We start from the raw sequence: 20,493 nt of genomic DNA, 5'->3' as shown, positions 1-20,493 counted from the left end.
AATATTTTCTGTATAGTACACCTCGTGCATCGTACATTATCTAAGTAATATATCTGCACAAGTGTCTTTTGGAAAGACATATTAGGAACTTCCTTTATTACGTAAACAGAAGCGGTGTTGCTCTGACGCGCTAGTGTGCAAATGTACATATAATACCAAAATGTTACATCTCACTTCTTTAATTTATAAAATCTTTTTATCAGAATAACTACCCGGGCACGCTACCCTGTCTCATAGTGGCGCCAGGGTGGAAACGATCGTAGGAGGAAACGATTAGGCTAAAGGGTAGCAAAACGAGACTCCCGTGGGGGTGCCTAAGGGGGTGCGAGAGCATCCTCATTGCACTGTGCGGAGTTGTAAAAAAGCTCCCACAACCTTGTCACAATCCAGGCGCCGTTCCTCAAGGGGCCGTTACATAAATGGCGTGTCCCGCACAGTTAGCCTGGTATAGAAAAGGAAAGTGGCGGGGGTCTTAGTGTATGCGGTCTCTTGCCGCGAGTCTGACCCACCCGCCAGACAAAACAGTGTACACTGTTCTCATTCAGGCCGGCGAGAGGGAGCTCTTGTTCACTTTTGCTGGCCTAGAGTTCCAAGAGCCGAGGGCTCAACTCTACCTGACAGTTTTAAGAAGAAGAAGAAGATCAGTCGAACTAACAAACTAATCAGAGATTAAAGTCAATGGACCTCATTCACCAGTCGTAAACAAACAACATGTAGCCACTTGATAATATTGATAAAACAATGAAAAAAAAACGTATCACGTGACAGCCTTTATGGATTATATAATTTGTATAGAAGAGATAGAGAATCACATAGCTAAATGTTGTTTGTTAACGATTGGTGAATGAGGTCCATTCAGTTAATCACAAAATCAAGTCTCTTGGTTTTGTTAACTATTTTGCCTGTGCGTGTTACGTAAGGTTCATGTGGTCTAGAGGTGTTAGAAGATGTAGTTTTTAGTGGAGGCTCAACATCTAGCATAGTTTGTATTATTGGACTCTCTAAATTAAGTTCTAGCTATTGAGAGATGTCATCAAGAAAGTCGAAATTATTGCAAAGTGTGTTTTCCATAGACATAAATAAATAAAGACTGGCCAATTAAAGAGTTTTACAAAACGAAAATTTGTGACTTGCAATTGTGTGCACTTTATTATACAGCATTTATGAGCAGTATAAAAGTGCTTTTTTAACTTTGATACACACCTACATATATTGTAAATAAGGAGGCAGTGTAGCTTTGTTTAATCTCTAAGACTGAAGATCGTGCAATTTTTCAGAATTCGGAAATCCGAATACAATAGATATACATGTTTTCAAGTTACATGAAGTTACTTCCTTTTTCCAGTCTATATTTATTTATGTCTATGGTGTTTTCTTTATCAAAAGATACTATGACATGTTTCCTGTTTTTGTAGAACTGATTTCCTTTTCTGATATTATATGAAATAAAATGTTTTGAAACTACAGTTTCCACTTAAAATTTAAATGCATTCTGATTGCCGTTCCGTCTTGTGGCAGATGATGTTTCCATATATCCCTTAAAAGTTGAACAGGTCACATCCAATCATGCTGGATAGAAGTTATGGCGTCTTCGTAGGTATTAGCGGTTCTGACACTTTTTAAAAAAATGTCTTGCAAATATAAAAAATTTTGAAAATAGAGAGTTAATAACGGTTGTTTCAATGTCAGTATTGTCATCTGAACAGTAAGGTCAAAATCAGCATAGTTTGCACAATACACATGTTTTTCAATATTGGTTCCGCCTTTGATCGGAGTGCCGTACATTTAATGCTGTTATATTGAAATTTCTTTGTTAAAACTAATCTAGTTTGATAAACCAACCTGTGTAGATACAAAGTTAATTCTTCTTCTTTTATAAATGGGCTGTGTACAAATCGTTGTGGCTATCCTGCACCTACCCAAGTCTCCTCGGCGGTATGTAATACTTTTAAAAGCTGTAGAATATTGCATAGTACTTTTTATTAATTTTATATCTACTCAGTCAGTCAGTCTGTCACACAGGTTTATTACAATCTCATAAGTTGTACATATCTTAAATTAGGTCTCCTGGGTTTCGATTGAAAGTAAAACGTGAAATTAAAATCTGTAAACAGGCTACCATTTAGTTATATATAGCACCTAGTGAGCAACATTTAAACAACAGTTAAAAGGTTCCAACTTCGATGGGTGAGACACGTAGTCCGCATGCCAGTAAATCGCTTTCCAGACGTTTCTAGACGGGAAGCTGTGTGCAGGAAAGCGCTCCCAGGGCAGGGGGGGGGGGTCAATGCAAGTGCTATAAACACACCCTTAAGAGTTCCTTTAAGGAGTGTGATATTAAGTGTGTTGACATTCACGGCTGGGAAGCACAAGCCCTCGATCGCTCCTCATGGCGTGAGGCTGTGAGTGGCGGATTTACGAGATACGAAGCAAGAAGAGTGGCCACATAAAAGAGCGCCCAACCAACAAAAAGCTGAGAGAAATAGCAGGCCTATCTGAAACCTACCAACGCAGGGTATGCGGCCGGTCTTTTAATGCGAGGATTGGACTTTACAGTCATCTTCATGTTCATATGAAATGACAAATGTGATCATTTTTCACCACTCTCTTTTCCTGCGGTTCTCACTTCAGAAAGCTTATTCCTTTCTTTTCCTGCGGTTCTCACTTCAGAAAGCTTATTCCTCTCTGTTCCTGCGGTTCTCACTTCAGAAAGCTTATTCCTCTCTTTTCCTGCGGTTCTCACTTCAGAAAGCTTATTCCTCTCTTTTCCTGCGGTTCTCACTTCAGAAAGCTTATTCCTCTCTTTTCCTGCGGTTCTCACTTCAGAAAGCTTATTCCTCTCTTTTCCTGCGGCTATCACTTCAGAAAGCTTATTCCTCTCTTTTCCGGCGGGTATCACTTATCACTTTTACTATCTTGCGCTTCGCAGATGACATTGATGGCCTAGCAAGTACAGAAGAAGAACTAACTGACTTGATGATGCGCATTGACAAGACTTCCGCAGTATATGCCATGCAAATAAATCCAGAAAAAAAATTATGACCAATAGCCAACAGGGCTTTAAAAGGGGCATCAGTGTTGGAGGTAAAAAAGCTGACTAGTGCTAGCAGGTTCAAATACCTTCGAACTGTTGTCTCAGATGAGTTAACGAAACCTTAACTACTGACCCGAATAGTAGTCCACAGCAGCCCTTTCAAAGCTTAAAATAATATGGAAAGAGTAAGGCTTAGTCCTCGCTCCAAAATCAGACTGATGCACTCCCTGGTCATGGCCACATTCTTATATGCTTGTGAGTCTTGGACGCTGACTGCAGAGCTAGAGAGTAGGATTATAGCAATGGCATTGAGATTCTACAGAAGGATCCTACGTATCACATTCAAAGACCGCATCACAAACCAAGAGATTAGAGACAAGGTTACTGCAGCGATTGGACCCCATGATGACCTGCTAACTATCGTAAAAAAAACGCAAGCTAAAAATCTATGACCATATTACAAGATCTTCGGGGCTCGTGTTATTAGTTTTAAGGGAGGAGTTCTTCTTTATATAAACTTTTTAAAAGTAGTTTTTATATGTTGATTGTCGCTCTAAATTCTTTATAAAGTTCGTAACTCTAAATTCGCTTTTTCATAGGATCAGTTGTCAAAGCATTAAAAGAAATGAATAGAAAAAAAGAGTTTGGACTAACCTTTCAGTTAAAAAATAATGTTATTAGTTTCCCACAGCAGAACAAAGTCTTTGCACTCCAAGTGTGTCCATTTAGGCGAAATGTAGACATATTCTTATATTTACCCGTGAAAATAATCAAAAGGTACAAATTTAGTTTTCGAAACAAGAAGTCTTAAGTTTGAATCTTGGTTGAGGTTTTTAATGTTTCATCGCGAGATCTTCATTATGTCATTATGTTTTCCAAGATCTGATTAATTGTGCTTGAAAAGTAGCATTGTCACAATTTTTTGGGCCAGTATCTTGTAATCTTTGTTTCTTCTGTTTAAAGTCTCACAGCAGAAGACAAGAGTTTCTTCTGGATCAAAGGTGGTCATGATCTCATTCCGGAAGTGGGTCTTTTTCTTCCTGGTCTCATACCACGTGACCACAGTGGCGGGAATGGTTTTACCAGAAAATAAGACACAGAGAGTAAGTTTTGTTTTTGTTTTGTTTTAGCGGCCCCCTAAAAGAGAAGGGCCGCTATTAGTTTTGCGTTTTCTGTACGTCCGTTCGTCCCTCTGTCTGTTACATTTAGATATCAAACACACACAAAAAATGATAAAGATTGTTGCGTGCAAAGCTTATTATACTTACCAACATTTATTTATCTTATTTACGCTATGTAGTTTGTCTATTATTATTAAAGCATAACATGAAAGAAATCATATCTCAACCCTAAGTGTTTAAAAGACTATCGCCAAGATCTTAGCTGTCAATACAGAATAACAATTCAGTCAAGTACTATTTCTTTTCCTTGTTTGAAATACCAAACAAATTAATTTATCACCAATAGTTATTTTTTTTATTGATTCTTGTTTGTCAGGTAAAGGAAATAAGTATGCTAATTTCAGCTTGATCAAAGATAGGGTGTCGGAGAAATAACGTCTACATTCTTTTTCCCAGACAGACAGACAGACAAAGTGAGATGATACAAGCTTTGTGAAAACTAATACACATTGGTAAAAAATAGTTTAGTTTCTTTTTGTAGTCTACATTGAGAATGAAAAGATGCAGAAACTTTTTGCACACCTAAAGGCAGGGCACTTCAAGCTATGCGGCCGCAGTGGGTCCCGCACTTTCAAAGGCCCAGCGCTAACTCTAGTTGTAAATTATTAAATTAAACCATTCTAGCTTATAACAGGGTTTCCGCGGTCTTCTGATTTTCCAGGGAATTTCATGAAATTGCACAGGGAATTTCATGAAATTGCACAGGGAATTTCATGAAATTGCAAAGTATACGAAAAAAGTCATGAAAATCTCCTGAAATTATTTAAATATCCTGGAAACTCAAAAAAAGTTCTGAAAAATAGAAAAAAATTAATTTCGGGCGTCATTCAATTTGGAAAACGGCAATCCTACTCGCGATTTAAAAAAACGGCATTTTAAGCTTTCATTTAATAAAAATAATAGGGCGAATTTTAACCAAAACAGTAAGTTCTAATTTATTGTAATAGTCAATGGCATTTAAATGTAGATCTAAATCTATCTCGATCTCTTAAACAAAAACAAAAGCGATATTTTGCTTGTCGATAGTAAATCTAAAAGGCAGATCTGAATGTTTATCGGCTTTATGTTGGAAATCTACCTTCTATTGTAGATGGCTCGTAAAGTTAATTTGATCGTGATTTTGCACTTAGTAAAGTACGAATAAAATGCAAAGACAAATTTATTTTCTAACAAAAAATCTTAATTTTCACTTATTATCCTTAACCCTACCCAGACGAGGCCCCGCGCAATCCGTAGGACCGGCCCTGCCTAAAGGGTTAACCTCTCTACAGTTTAAAGTAATTTCTAATACTCTTATAAGTAGGTCACTTCATATTGTTTGTCTGGTAAAACGTTTGTTCAAAATATCTCACCCACACCCAATCTTGGATCAAGTTGAAATTTTGGACAATTATTTCTTTCACCTGACAAAACAAGCATCAATTTAAGAAAAAACAACAACAAACAATTAGTAAACTACTGTGGTATAGAAAAAGGGAAAGAAATTGTACTTAACAGTCGTGGTGTTTTAAGTTTAATTTTGTCCCCCTGAGGAGGCTTGAGCCCTGAGTTCGAATTCAAATAGTAAAATTAAAAAAAAAAAAACTATCACGATAAGTTTAGTCAAGCTAGCAGCTTCTTTCTCTCCCTCCACCCTTTATCTAACTGGTCCAGACAAGTGATTGTAACATTGGGCATTGAGAAGGCTCCTCATACAAGCATAAATTTGCACTAAATAAATAAAAATAGGTAAAAATATCTAGAATCGCACAGATTCATTATTGTGAGTCTAAATCTCTTTCAAATTTCATTATATGACTAATCCAAACTATTTGATACTATTACACTGAATATTAGCTTTACGTTGTACTTTTTTTTAAAGCGTTTCTTCTATCTATAGCCCATTTTTCCACTAACCTAAACTTTGTTTTTAGATGCTGAAAAAATCGTTTTGTAAATTATTATTTGTCCGTTAGGCTTGTCAGACGGAAGACTGTCGGTTAGGTCAGCACATAGCTGGCATGATGAACAGAAGCGTTGACCCCTGTGAAGACATGTACCAGTTCTCATGCGGGGGATGGCTTCGTGATAATCCATTGCCTGAAAAGCGTAAGAGACTAATGCCAATGGACAAAACGAGCAGTCAAATAGATGAACAACTTATTCAAGTAGGATTATGTTTTGCGGTAGTTTGTACTGTTCGTTTTACTTCTCGTACATTCGTAGTTTGAGTTCTCTATTTTTATTGATGAAAAACAAATGTATTCATATGTACAGTGTTTATGGTTGTTGTTTTTTAATCTTTTACAAGTTATTTCAGAGCAATGACACCACATATAAAGGGAACGAGTCTACAGCTATACGAAAAGTGAAAAAACTTTACAGAATTTGTAAGGACAGGGATTCTATTTATTACAAAGGAAATGAAACTCTTCTAAAAGTAAGATAAATATTTCAGTTCAAATATAGATTATGTTAAGAATATTTGCTTTCTAGTCCCTACAGAGACTGGCAGAGTATATGTCAGCATTTCTCAAACAGAGGGACATGCCCCACAAAAGGGGGAGGGGACGCAGTAGCTGCCCAAGGGAGTGGCAAGTGGGGCAACCGTAAATTTTGTGTCACCTTCAGCTTGGCAATCCTGATCAGTTCTCATTGAATGGGACTTTTTACTCAATATTTTGGAAGCCTTCTACATGAAAGAATCATAGGTCAATTATATTGTTGTAACATATATGCAACTTTTAAAAAATTGTTTTTAAAAATGAGAATCAATAAAATGTTTTCTTGACTTTCGAAGGGGATACGTTCCGAGAAATAAAAACTTCCAGTGTATTCAAATGTCATATACGTACACTAGTTTTGGATGAGAACTGTTTCAAAGGCATCTCCTCTAACACTTCAATCTCCTAAATAACTATATCCTATTCTCTTAACAACCTTTACATGCCAACTGACGCCGCGACCTGTAACGTGGCAACAAGCTATTGGTCTCCACAGGTTGCGACGTCACAGATCAATGTTGAGGCCTGCTATAACTAGTGGTCTCGATTGAACAAGTTTATAAAGTTATACTCTTGTTTCGGCCAATCAGCATCCAGAAAGTCTGGCAATGAGGTATTCACCACCACCCCCCCCCAACCTCCCAATAGGCTACTTTGCATCTACATCGGGTGGCCGTGGGGAAACCCGTGTTAAAAAAAACAACAAAAAATATGTTTTTCATTATGTATTTATTTTGAAAACCCGTAGCATGGACCTTCCCCTCTAAAGTCGGATCTGTGAACTTGAAGGGTTCAGTGTAACTCCTATCGCACACCTTGTTCTTAAAGAACATCAAATTGTCTTCAGCATTCTGACCGCGCATCGGGAGAGAAGATAAGTAATGTATTATTAGTGCAAAGTGACAGTCTAAGCAACTATTTGGTATTGCAAGTGTTCTGGTTCTCCTCCGTAATTAATAGTTACATTCCGACTCCAGCTTAGCAGAAATTATTTTTATCTAGTTTGTTGATTTTTTCATGCAAAATGTTTCTGAATCATTTGTTACGTTTATTAATTAACATTAAAAGGCAATACAGTATGTAATTAGTGAAAGGCCAAATATTACAGTACCCACTTAAGGTACTTTGTTGATTACCAAAAATAAGGCCAACAGCGAGAGAGGCGTAAAAGCCCGTTAGCGTGTTGTGGTACGGCACATAAAGGCTCGGGGCCAGGCATATGACACTCGCTACTGCCTCTTCTGGGAGCCGAGAGACACAAGTTCCTCTCAAAGGGGTCGCTACGGGTACTTCCTGAGCCAGTCAATATATTTCTCCACGGTCAAACGTTGTTGTATTGTCATTGTAGCTATGAGCTGTGGTTATCAATCTATGTTTGAGTATTAACCAAGTTAAATGTCTGCCAGGGTTAACAGGTTAAATTAGTGTAAACGTCGTTTTGTCTTCTAGTAAGGGACTTGTAGAAGGCGTTTTAAAACGTCTTCGCTAACGTGATTCTTTTAGACTTATTGTTGCAATTAGAATGATCAGATTGCTTTTTTTCTGATGAACAGCGCTATGTTCACAACTTTTGTGTCACCAACAAAAAAAAAAAAAGATCTTTGGCACGACGAAGTAATGAAATTACTCTTACGAAACTCACGCTCATTACAGAAGTTCGTTAACATAATGTATATTGTTAGGCACCTTGTTTATAGATTAGTTATTTAGCGACGCACCATAGAAGACGTATATTGAACGGGACTAGTGGTGCTTGGGATATTTTGGGTTAGAGACCGGAAAATCAGTTAGCGATAGAATCCTCTAGGGTAACGACGTGTTTAGTGACAGAGACTTTTACTGTGGCCTTTTCTTGGAATAAATATATAATAAATTGTTCATCAGTGTTGACCACATCTCTTTACTCGTTAAATCGATCGTCTTGTTTATTCTGTATTGTTGATCAACTACACGGAATACACCCGAACAATAAAACTCAAACGCTTACAGAGTAATTAACTGAAATTCAAGTCATCTATAGTTGACCTCAAGACAGCCTGAACAAGTACATCACAATATCAAATAGTAGTGGTCAGTGTCGCCGTACTCTCTACCAGACGTGATTTGACCTGCGACTTTTGTTACTAAAATGCATAGAGTGTTCTGTCTTCTTATCTTATAAATACAGACGTTAATTCAGAAAAGAAGATGATTACGTCCTACGAGTGCTCCTAGGTCACTCTAGTCATGCATATTAACCAATGACTTAAATTCCATTAAGTCATTGGTTTTCCTGGCTGGCTCAGGCAACCCCATTCCATTCAAATTGGTCTATCCAATCTTTTTTACCAATTTGTTTTTCTACTTGCGCTTCTCTTATTAAGAGAAAAATAAGCTCTGAAACACAGAACGCAGGAAGAGGCTAGGCGAACATCGATAGGGGAGCTTACAGCCCTCCCAGAGACCCCCTTTTTGTATGTAGTAGGAAACTGCTAGCCCTACAGATAGAATCGTTTCTATTATATTTAAAACGTTTAAAATTATCTAGGAAACAATATTTCTGAAAGAAGTTCAATAATAGACTAGCTTTATTGAACAACTCAACTTATTTTTAAATATTTATGCAAAATATAACCACCTATTGTTAAATTATTGTCTTTTATTGTCTCTACCACCAAAGGGAAAGCCACTATGCCTATAAAGTTCGTAATAAACGAAAGAGTCTCTTTAATATAAGGTCACTTGAAAAAGTAATCTAGATGATCCATAGTCGTTCAACGACTGAATGAGGCCAACCAACTAATGAACAATTAATGCGTAAATTTGATTTTAAATTAATGTATATATTTACGCAAAATATAACCGCCATTTGTGAAATTATTGTCTTTTATTTTACATTACAGTGCTCCCCAAGGTTCTGCTTTAGCTAGTGTAACATGAAAGAAATATTTCTTATAACAGTGAAACTAAAAATGTTCCCCGTTTGCCAACGCGCTAGTATTTCTTTTCTCAGCGATATAGAACAACTTTTAAATTTCTAGATCGTTAGAGCTATGTTCCAGTTTCCATGAAGGAGTGACCTGAAAAGAGGTATTGTAAAACAAAAACAAAAAAAAAAGAATCATCCACAAAATTACACACGGTTTAACAGGGCAGTTCTCATTTTATACAAAAGTATTGACTACAAAACGAGGACACTTAAACTGTTCATGTTGTGTAGCACATTTACAGTAATTTCTTTAACATGTCTTTTACCCCAGTTCTTGGTTCTTTCATGTGGATATACGAGCACATTTTAAGTATCCGGTTATTAACTATACTTACTAGCACATTTTAAGTATCCGGTTATTATCTATACTTACTAGCACATTTTAAGTATCCGGTTATTAACTATACTTACTAGCACATTTTAAGTATCCGGTTATTATCTATACTTACTAGCACATTTTAAATATCCGGTTACTATCTATACTTACAAGCACATTTTAAGTATTCGGTTATTATCTATACTTAATAGCACATTTAAAGTACCCGGTTACTATCTATACTCAATAGCACATTTTAAGTACCCGGTTACTATCTATACTTACTCGCACACATTAAAGTATTTGTAAAATTGAAAAATTTGAACGTTGATGCTGATATAAAAAATGCAATCTAAAGGGCAGATGATGTTAAAATCATCTGTTTCTTTGGCCAACCGTTATCGAGGGTGTCATGTGGCCAGCACAACGACCAAACGCCCTAAAAATCAAATTCAAAATCCCAGTCTTGACCGACATTTGAATCTAGGATCTCAGGTTCGAAAGCCAAGAGCCCCCTTTAAAATTTTATTTAATATGGCATTTGCCATCTCTAATATACTTTAAATTTTACTGGATGACAACCTCTTTGGGTCACAAGAACGACTCTACATATTTACATCAACAGAATGAAGTATTTCAGATATTTTTCCAAACATTTTGTGTTTATATCTGTGGACAGTACAATAGTTTGGGTAAAGGTTCCTCATAAAATATAAATTGGTCTTCTTATTTATATAGTTAATTGAAGAATTGGGATCATGGACAGTGACTTCTACTCTCGGAGAATGGAATGAAACATCATGGTCTCTTCAGAAAGCTCTAGAGAAAAGTCACTCTCTGTGGGGGAAAAGTTTCTGGTCAATAAGTGTTTCCAAAGATGTCACAAACGGAACTCGTTATATTTTATACGTAAGAAAATATAAACAAAAATATTCCTGTTATTTGTATATTTATAGGGTTAGGGTTAGGTTTAAAATATTTAAAATAAAATATGTATCGTTTGTATAACTACTTTTTTTTTATGTTAATTCAATGCGCGTTTTACATTACTTTTTGTCTAATATTAAATATATGTGTTTAATTTTTGTTGGGATCGGGTAAGATGACCCCCATCCTCTTTATTACAATAAGAACACTCATGAAATATTGTATCCATATTTTGCTTTAGTTTTTTGTTATGGAAATAGCTTGAATTCTCTTAGATTTACTCTACTTAATACAGCCCTCTAGAGAATAGAAAAAATAATCAATTTTGTAAATTTTTTTTTTTGCCGCTTTCACTTCTTTTTCTATGGGAAGCGAGGTCGAGAGGCCGAGAGCACTTGAACTTGACACCCGACTCGCACAGAGTTGTGTTTACTGAGCGCCTTAAAGGCAGCACGGTAAACCAACTCCTAGATACCCCCTCCCTCCCACTGGTTCACAAAAGAGATTTGACCAAAAGCGCTCTGAGCATGCTATAAGCGTGAAAGTAGTGCTATATAAAAGCTATAATTATATAATACTATGCAACAGTATTTTACTATTAAATGTTTTAAAAAAAGCGAAATTTGATTAAAAGTCTATGTAAAAATGTATCATGAAAATCTCCATTATATTTTTAGCTTATTTGTCCAAAACTTATATCAACACGCTCTCTGTCTGTGTGTCTGTCTGTCTGGTACACTTTTTACATAGGTTCTTTTTCTCCCTCTTCTTATTTTTATAGCTAAAAAAACAAAACTTTTCGAAACAATATTTCATTGATTCTAACAAAACATGAGTCAGTAAAACAAAACTTTACCAACTAGTTATTTAAATAGTGGTAAATGATTTGTTTTATTAGCTATCGAAAAGTGTTGATTTAAATATTAGTATTGAGAGGTATTGCTGTTCTAAGCTATAAGCATTTTTTTAAAACTCTTGACTAAATTTCAGTTAAGACAGAATGGAATTATTAATTCTAATCCAAACAATTATAATGATACGGAACTGAAAGAAAAGTTTCTGAATAAGACTGTCTCCAATGCGGCCATCTTAGGAGGAGAAGAAGAGAGAGCTCGAGACAAAATGGAAGAAGTTTTTGAGCTGCACTTTAATTTGTCGAAGGTAAAATGGATAAATGATCTATGTTCTTGAATTGTATACACATATTTTATGTATTCGTATATTCAAATGTAAAGTAGCAATTATACATAAAACACTGAACCATAATCTTCAAATACAAAAACAAAATCTAATACAATACTCAGAAAGACACAAAGATAAAGGCACATTCCTCGTTCCATATGCTAGGAAATCTTTACAAACGATCCTTCTTCCCTAGTGCTATTAGAACATGGAATGGGTTGCCTGAGCTAGCCAGGAAAACCAATGACTTGGCAGTATTTAGGTCATTGGTTAACATGCATGACTAGATGCATGACGCGTTGGACGTAATTACCTTCTTTTTTGAAATAACGTCTGTATTATATAAGATAAGATAATTGTTTTTGTAATTATGGAGTATATTTGCCTTTTTATATGTAGGTTAGAGTTTAAGTTTGTGATTCTATCAGTAGACATGTATGGTGTGATAGAGTTGTTAAAGTTTGTAATTAACCATAAATTAACTAAGAGGTTATCGCAGGGACTGACAGTTTCTTGCTAGTAAAACGATTGGTGTACAACCATGGTTTTATTGTTGGTGAACAATCAAGGTTTTATTGTTGGTGAACAAAACAAGATTTTATTTTTGAGCAACAAACCAAAGATTTATTACTGATGAACAAACCGAGGTTTTAATGGATGAATCGTCTATAATGAGAATGAAAAGATAAAACAAACAAGTGGAATGTGGGGCTAGGTGTCTAAGTGACTAAACTCGATTGTCTACCTTCCAATGCACAACTCGGGTACACGAGTTGTGTTTGCTGAGCTATTAAATCAGCACAAAGAATTTCTTATAAACACCACATCCATCCAGGTATCCATAAGAAGAGATGGAATGATGAAACAAAATAAACATCTCAAAGCATGAACTTTTTAAAAACGATTTTATATTTAAAAAAAAATGCATTAAATATTTTGCTCACTGTAACATTGCAACAAAAGTTAAATTAGCAACACTTCCGTCGTTGCGTTGTCTTACAAACATCTATCTTATCTTATTCTTATCTTATACAATAGCCATGAATACCTACATGTCAACAACAACGTTGACCCCATTACAACTAGACATGACTCAACATTGGGACGCAAATCTAACTCACTAAATACTGCTATATATAGCTCCTCCTTCGTGATCAAAGATGAGCACATTTCTCATTTCCTTTGGTCTCAAAGATGACAGTAAAGTCCGATCCTCACTATGAAAAGCCGGCCGTATACGTGGCATGGGTGGGTTAGGTCAGTTGCTGATAGGCCTGCTTCTTTTTCTCTCAGCTTTTTGTTGGTTTGACGCTAACCCAGTGCCAAATCTATCAACAAATACTTGCAATGCTAAAGAATGTCAGCGACTAAGTGAGATAGAATAGAAAAAAAAAATGAACAGCAGGGGAAGACAAAGTATGTTTCCTAAGAATGAACAAACAACGCTAAAATACATTGGAAGATAAGCGACATGTTTACACAACTTATATCAACTCACTCTGTCTGTCTAGTAAAAGGTTTGTACACGTTACTTCTCCCACTGACAATGTTGGATCAAGCTGAAATTTTGCACAATTATTTCAACCTGACAACACAATAATCAATTTAAACAATTAACCAATTAGTTAATTAACTATTGGCACTTAACTATTTTGTTTGGTATCTCGATCAACGAAAATAAATAGTACTTGATTGAAGTGTTAGCATTAGATGAATTAGTCCACTTTATATGCCGTTGTCTAAGTCTTAGTAAAAACAGACATGAAATAGGACTAGACTATAGAAACAATAGATAACTATACAACTATAAGCTCTTCACTAGCAAAGTGGTTATCGTGTTGGCTTGAGAAGCCTCAGAAGACTTTAGCCCACGAGTTCCGCTTCAGGTCTTTACCCCTTTTTTACATTTAAATAATGTTTTTTATTATTATTGTTAGTCGAGATCTATTACACATTGTATTACATGACTAACCCAAACTAATGAACACATATATGTTTAATATAAATTTAAAAAAATAAAAAAAATAATGTTCTTGTTACTTATATATTGTTTTGCAGGTTTGCATATTTTATGATGTATTGGATTTATTCAACGTTAACTATCTTGTATATGTTGCTCAATTGTGGTGGTTACTTAATAAAATAGTTAAATGGCTCGGTTAATGGTTCGGTTGTATGTGCTATATGTTGAACTAGATAGAGATATACATACATACAATGTTAAGTTAAGAATGATCCAGTCCACAAGAATAAATGGTCGAACAATTTAATACTTTAATTTAATACAATTTACTTTTGTAATCACTTGTTCAGCTTTTCAAACATACGTTCTTATTCATAAATCAAAACATTTCTCAACTCCAGATATTTGTTCCTACAAATGAGCGAGAGAATCCTTTAAATCTTGTCAACAAAATGACTTTGAGAGAATTTCAGAACCTACTAGGATCATGGGTAAAATACATGTCAATGTTTGTTGTTACATTATCATCATCATCATCATCATCAAACTCCATTAGAGTGAGGACTTGAGAGGTTCAAATCCTCTCTTGCAAAAGCCCTGGACAGAAACCCTGCTGTCTTGCGTAGTGCATAAATGTCGCCATACAGGTCGAGAATTTTTGGTTTCCCAGACCTGTCGAGACGGAGATCAGCAAGTCTGGGGCAGTCAAACAGAATATGAGACACGGTTTTCTCTTCTTCCCCGCAGCGGGGGCACCGTGAATAAAAATTTGACCATAGCCGTGAGAAATATGAGCCAACAGGACAGTGGCCTGTCCTGCACTGCGCTATAATAGCTTTCTCAGGCCTTGATAGTCTGCACCACGGGGAAGTGCGGTCAGGGCGCCTCATGCGCTCCCAGACTCCACAGGCTTTTTGGGACTTGTCCCAGCACTCAAACCACTTTTCCATTTCTGTTTTTTTGTATTATAGCCAGGGCTTGATGAAAGCTTACAGCCTCATCAGTGGGTGGAATTTGCCCTCCCTGGTGGGCCAAAGAGTCTGCAATTGTGTTGCCAGTCACACCTATGTGACTCGGTACCCACTGCATTATTACAGGGGTGCTATAGCGTTGTTTAATGTTATGTGAAGCCATGATGACAGTGTTGATATTGGGGGGCCATGGTCCGGGGCTTTGCAAAGCCTGTAGTACAGATTTTGAGTCAGCGACCACAACAATCTGTGTTGCCCTGAAATGTCCCTCGCCATGTTGAGAGTCAATGACCTTTAAGGCTTCACTGACTGCCATGGTCTCCGCATCAAAACTGCAAACACTACCACATGGTCCAAAGATTTTGACTGTGTAAGAGCCAAGAAAGTTTTTGTTACATACTTTTGTGCATCATGTTGGTTTTCTTCTGAGAACAATTGTTTAGGCTTCACCATCAACGTATATAGTATGTTACATCATTGCCGTATTTACAGAGCCCGAAACATTTTTAGCGGCCCCCGAAAGGGGAATTGACGCTATTAGTTTTGTGTGGTCTGTCTGTCCGTTCGTCCGTCCCGTTTGCTTTTGATAGAATTTCATTCTGATATTCTTTGTGAAAATATTGAAATATTGCTTTTTTACCTGCCTGGGTGGACCACTTCGGGAGCTTGTGTTTGTAACCTTGTTATTCTTTATTTTAAAGTTCAAAATTACTTTTTGTCTCAAGATAAGGTATCTGGTGATTTTTTTCCAAAGATATGAAAACATCCATACATATTAACCAATTATTTTAAAGCTCCTCGACTTGTAATCGAATATTCCTTAGTAATAGATAAGTCCCGAAACTTTATCTTCAACATTCTTTTTAATTTATTTCACTTGTAATAAATAAAGTTGAAACTAAAGTTACTTCCACTACAAAGTCCAGATTTTTTTTTTCCATTTTAAGCTAGTGGTACTCACAGAAGATTAGTCCTTTACAACCAAACGGCAGAGAGGGGTTTAATGATTTATCCCCCCTGTCTTTAAAAACGAAGTCTGAAAAAAACGGGATCGAAAAGTGTCATTAAAAAAAAAAAGGTTTTTAACTCTTTCTCTCCAAACAGACGATACCAGCGTTAATTCCACCAGAATGTGGTAAATAATTACGGAGAGAAAGAGTTAAGACTCGCTCTACAATACCAATGGTCACCATTAGTAATCCTTCATGTACTAAGGCTCCGTGCTGAGATTAATCCCTTAAAGCACCTTTCCAAATAACTTCCAGGTATGTGCGACAGTGCGACAAGAGAAAAAGGTAGCCAAGAATCCGAACTCTAGGTAGTGTTAGGCACCTAGTTTATAGTATTATTTATTTAGCGACGCACCATAGAAGACGTATATTGAACGGGACTAGTGGCGCTTGGGATATTTTGGATTAGAGACCGGAAAATCAGTTAGCGATAGAATTCTCTAGGGTAAAGACGTGTTTAGTTGACAGAGATTCTGACTGTGGCCTTTGTTAAGGCTTCCGCGCGGTGTTGATTCTTGGAAATATAACTAGTGTAGATCTACATCTGACTAGAAGTAATGCTGAACTCAAACTACTTCAGTAACACCGGCGAAAGGCCGAAACAATCAAAATATGTAGTCGACGCTGATGTTGTTCTACAAATATATTTAATAATCACGAAGGGAATCGTCCGATGTCAGCTATGTCCGTAAATCCGTATATCTATTGTACTGCTCTACACGAAGCGTCTTCTTTGTAGCGTCACTTAGAGCGTTCTTGTTTTTTAACCAACTTTACGTCATTGTCGCTAAGTAAAACTTTACCCTATTCTCGAAACAAATAACTAATTCCTAATCATGTCATAACAACTTTTATTGGATTAAACATATTATTCATTGTTCATCAGTGTTGACCACATCTTTTCACTTGTTAAACTACATTGAATACACCCGAACAAGAAACCCAAACGAAAATGAGTAATTGATTGAAATCTAACAAACATATACAGTTGACTTCAGTACAAAATTAAACATGCATCACAGTAGGTACCAAAGTCTCCTAAGTTTAAGTCCTACATGCAACCAGAACTCCCCCCGTTTTGGAGCTTATGGGTACCTGACTTGGAGAAAGTAAAAGCGGTTGGTTGTTGTGCTGACCACTATCCCGTTGACCGTTAGAATAGATTTCTTTTAACAGACATGTGTGGTTAACCACAAGTCCGGTCGGAAAATTCCACTTTGGGTATCACCCATTACGAAGATTAGGTCGTGACTCAAAGTGGAGCCCGGATCTTCTCAAGAGGAATCGAGTAGGCCAAATAATACCAAAATAAAGACTCTCATTGAGGCTTCATTGCACAGGCCAGGTTTGCAAAGAAAGCCATTACATGTCGACAAACGCCGTTCTTTAGGGGACATTTCACGATTAGCGTTAGAAAGAAAACATAATGGTGAAAGTGTTACCTACCCTCAAACTTAAGTTTTGTTTCGAGTCTAAGCGTCCTTAGTTACCAAGCCATTAAACAAAATTAGCGTGAAAATAGACACCAATTTGGCCCTCATTCAAACTTGACCATAGGTTTTGTTTCTAATCTAATCGTGCCTATTTCATTTTAAAAAATTCGACAAATTCAAATAAGGGTCTTGCCATATGCTAGCTCGCAGTCCTCCATTAATGCATGTAATTATGTAATTATATTTTATATTTCCAGTCTATTACTTATAAAATAGTTTCAAACTCATAATCACGAATGAACAATCATTCTAAACATATTTTAAACTGTTTCACAGATTGACATTGAACAATATTTTTCTGCTTTCCACGATCAAAAGTTTCTGACCAAAGACGATGAAATGATTGTCAAAGATCCAAACTATTTCAAGAAACTGAAAGATATTATGGAGAAGACAAATAAAGAGTAATATATGTTCACGACACGCTCTAATTGTCTCTAAATACCAGACATGTGAAATGCTTTGGGGATAAAAAATGTCTTTAAGTACTGCACTTATAATTTAAATCAATCAATCAATCAATCAATCTACCTATCTATCTATCTATCCATCCATCTATCTATCCATCCATCCATCTATCTATCCATCTATCTATCTATCTATCTATCTATCTATCTATCTATCTATCTATCTATCTGTCTGTCTGTCTGTCTGTCCGTCTGTCTGTCTGTCTGTCTGTCTGTCTATCTATCTATCTATTTATCTATCCATCTATCCATCCACCCATCTATCTATCCATCCATGCATCCATCCATCTATCTATCTATCTATCTATCTATCTATCTATCTATCTATCTATCTATCTATCTATCTATCTATTTATCTATCTATCTATCTATCTATCTATCTATCTATCCATCCATGCATGCATGCATCCATCCATCCATCCATCCATCTATCCATCCTCTACACCAACACCAAGACGTCATCTCGTACTCACGAGGTGTCTTGACACCGAATCCTGGTAACGCGCCCACATAGAACATCATGACTGAACTGCATTGTAGTCAACCCTCTTGACTCACCCAACCACTTCTTCAATGTTATTTTAAAAGATGACGGATAGTGTGTCAATAGCATACCGCCATGACCTTACAATGAAAATAGTCAATCAAATAAATACTTTGTAATTCAAAATGGCCCATCAAGCTTCCGTTCAGTGTGACACTTGGGAGCAAGTCAACGGGCTTAGCTGGTATGTGGTGTGCATTTGTAGACATTCTAAGCAAAGACCTTATTTCAGTTGCCAACCAAATTTTTGTGACGTTTAGGTAAGTATTGCGAGCATAAGAGAGTCCTTAGTACTGGTTTCCCAATGGGGACAATAAATGTATTTGATAAACTGACATTAATTCAAAGTCATTGTGTTTCATGTGACAAAAAAAGATTAACGATACGTTTTTTTTAAAAATCATTACAGAGTGTTAGCTAATTATATTGTCTACGATTTCATTGAAAAAGCTCTTCCTTACCTCCCTTCAAAGCCATTTAACGGATCAACAGAATTTCGATCTGATAAAAAATGTTTAGACCTGATATCGAGCATGATGGGATTGGCAGTAAGTGCCCTCTACCTGGAGAACAGAGACTATTCAGAGATAACGCCCAAAGTAAGAAACCAAATGTTTGCCATTCATTTGTGTTCATTTTGTTTACGTGTGTAATAGTGGACACAATGTGTACATTGCTATGTCCCTTTCCAACTTTTCAAGTTTAAATAGTTTTCCCATCAAATCATGAAACTATAGAAGTATACACATTCTAAGGCACGAGCATTAAAAAATTAGGTGCTAATATAGAATGAATCAAATATAAATCTTTACACGAAACAATAATGAAATACTTATATAGCTTCCTTGGATATTGTTACTACATTTAAAATCATCTGCTAGTATGGTAAATATTTCAAGACACAAAAATGGATTAACTCGACCAGCATCCGCTGCCTTCCCCCATCGTCTTACTGACTTGCACAGAGTCGACTCTACCGACTCTTGTCAACTCAGATTTCACGTTCTCTCATTAGGTCGACAAAAACTTTAGGAATATTGCGAAAACATTAAGTAGTCCATTCTGGAATCGCACTTGACTGTATAAAGAACTATTCAAACGTAAATTATTGCATACAAGCACATAATAAAAAAAACCGCTGACCTCAGTCAAAAGAGTCGCTGGGACCACATACGATAACTGTGCAGCAAGCACAACTAGAACTCTATATACATCAATTAGGCGTTTAATAGAAAGAAAATAATGTGCCGTTTCAAACCTTGTGATAATAGGACAGATAATTTAGCCATCGGTCAACGAGCAGGGTGTCATGTAGTCAACATAACGAACAACCGCCTTTATTTCTCCAATTTAAGTCAGGTACCCATTAGAGTTGGATAGACAAGGGGCGCCCTAAAAATCCAGAAATTCAAATTCCCAGTCGTCACAAAGATTTGAACCCAGGGCCCCAGGTTTGGCAGCCAAGCGCTTAAAAACTCTGCAATGCGCCTCAAATTTGGTCTTTAATGATTAATAACTGTTGTTTGGATTTCTTTATAGGTTCAAATCTTGTTTGATAACATAAGAGAACAGTTTGTTCAAGAGCTTGTCAATCAAAACTCGACTGATTCACAAACTAAGTCAATACTTATAGCTAAAGCCAAATCCACAACTATACGAATTGGATTCCCAGACTTTATTACTGACTCAGCAAAACTTGATCACGAGTTTGAGGACCTTGAGATTGTGGAAACAAACTTTCTGGACAATTTTGTTCGCGTAAATAGTTTTGGAGATGCTAAGATTATAAAAAATTACAGAGGGAATCCAGAGCCAAGGTACGTACTACTTTATATTATTATATTATTATATTATTATATTATTATATTATTATATTATTATAAGTATCGTATGAAAGTTAATTATTTTTTAACATAGTAAAATAACTGTTTAAAGTATCAACTTGATCTTAGAA

At 36.2% G+C, this 20,493-nt stretch overlaps 1 protein-coding gene across 1 annotated transcript in view; it reads left to right on the top strand.

Moving 5' to 3' along the window:
• Nucleotides 1-1,886: 1,886 nt before the first annotated feature.
• LOC106072105 (endothelin-converting enzyme homolog) overlaps nt 1,887-20,493 on the top strand; it is a 26,769-nt gene continuing 8,162 nt past the window's right edge. Inside the window, exons 1-10 of the mRNA XM_056021595.1 lie at nt 1,887-1,935; nt 3,998-4,137; nt 6,171-6,362; nt 6,506-6,634; nt 10,721-10,891; nt 11,900-12,070; nt 14,456-14,545; nt 17,805-17,932; nt 18,949-19,138; nt 20,079-20,356. Coding sequence (XP_055877570.1) covers nt 4,042-4,137; nt 6,171-6,362; nt 6,506-6,634; nt 10,721-10,891; nt 11,900-12,070; nt 14,456-14,545; nt 17,805-17,932; nt 18,949-19,138; nt 20,079-20,356 — 1,445 coding nt within the window. The 5' untranslated portion in view covers nt 1,887-1,935; nt 3,998-4,041. The remainder of the gene's footprint in view (nt 1,936-3,997; nt 4,138-6,170; nt 6,363-6,505; nt 6,635-10,720; nt 10,892-11,899; nt 12,071-14,455; nt 14,546-17,804; nt 17,933-18,948; nt 19,139-20,078; nt 20,357-20,493) is intronic.

This window comes from Biomphalaria glabrata, chromosome 2, assembly GCF_947242115.1.
Source record: "Biomphalaria glabrata chromosome 2, xgBioGlab47.1, whole genome shotgun sequence".
NCBI classification, from domain to species: domain Eukaryota; kingdom Metazoa; phylum Mollusca; class Gastropoda; family Planorbidae; genus Biomphalaria; species Biomphalaria glabrata.
The sequence above is the reverse complement of the archived record's forward strand: the minus strand, read 5'-3'. Positions and strand labels throughout refer to the sequence as shown.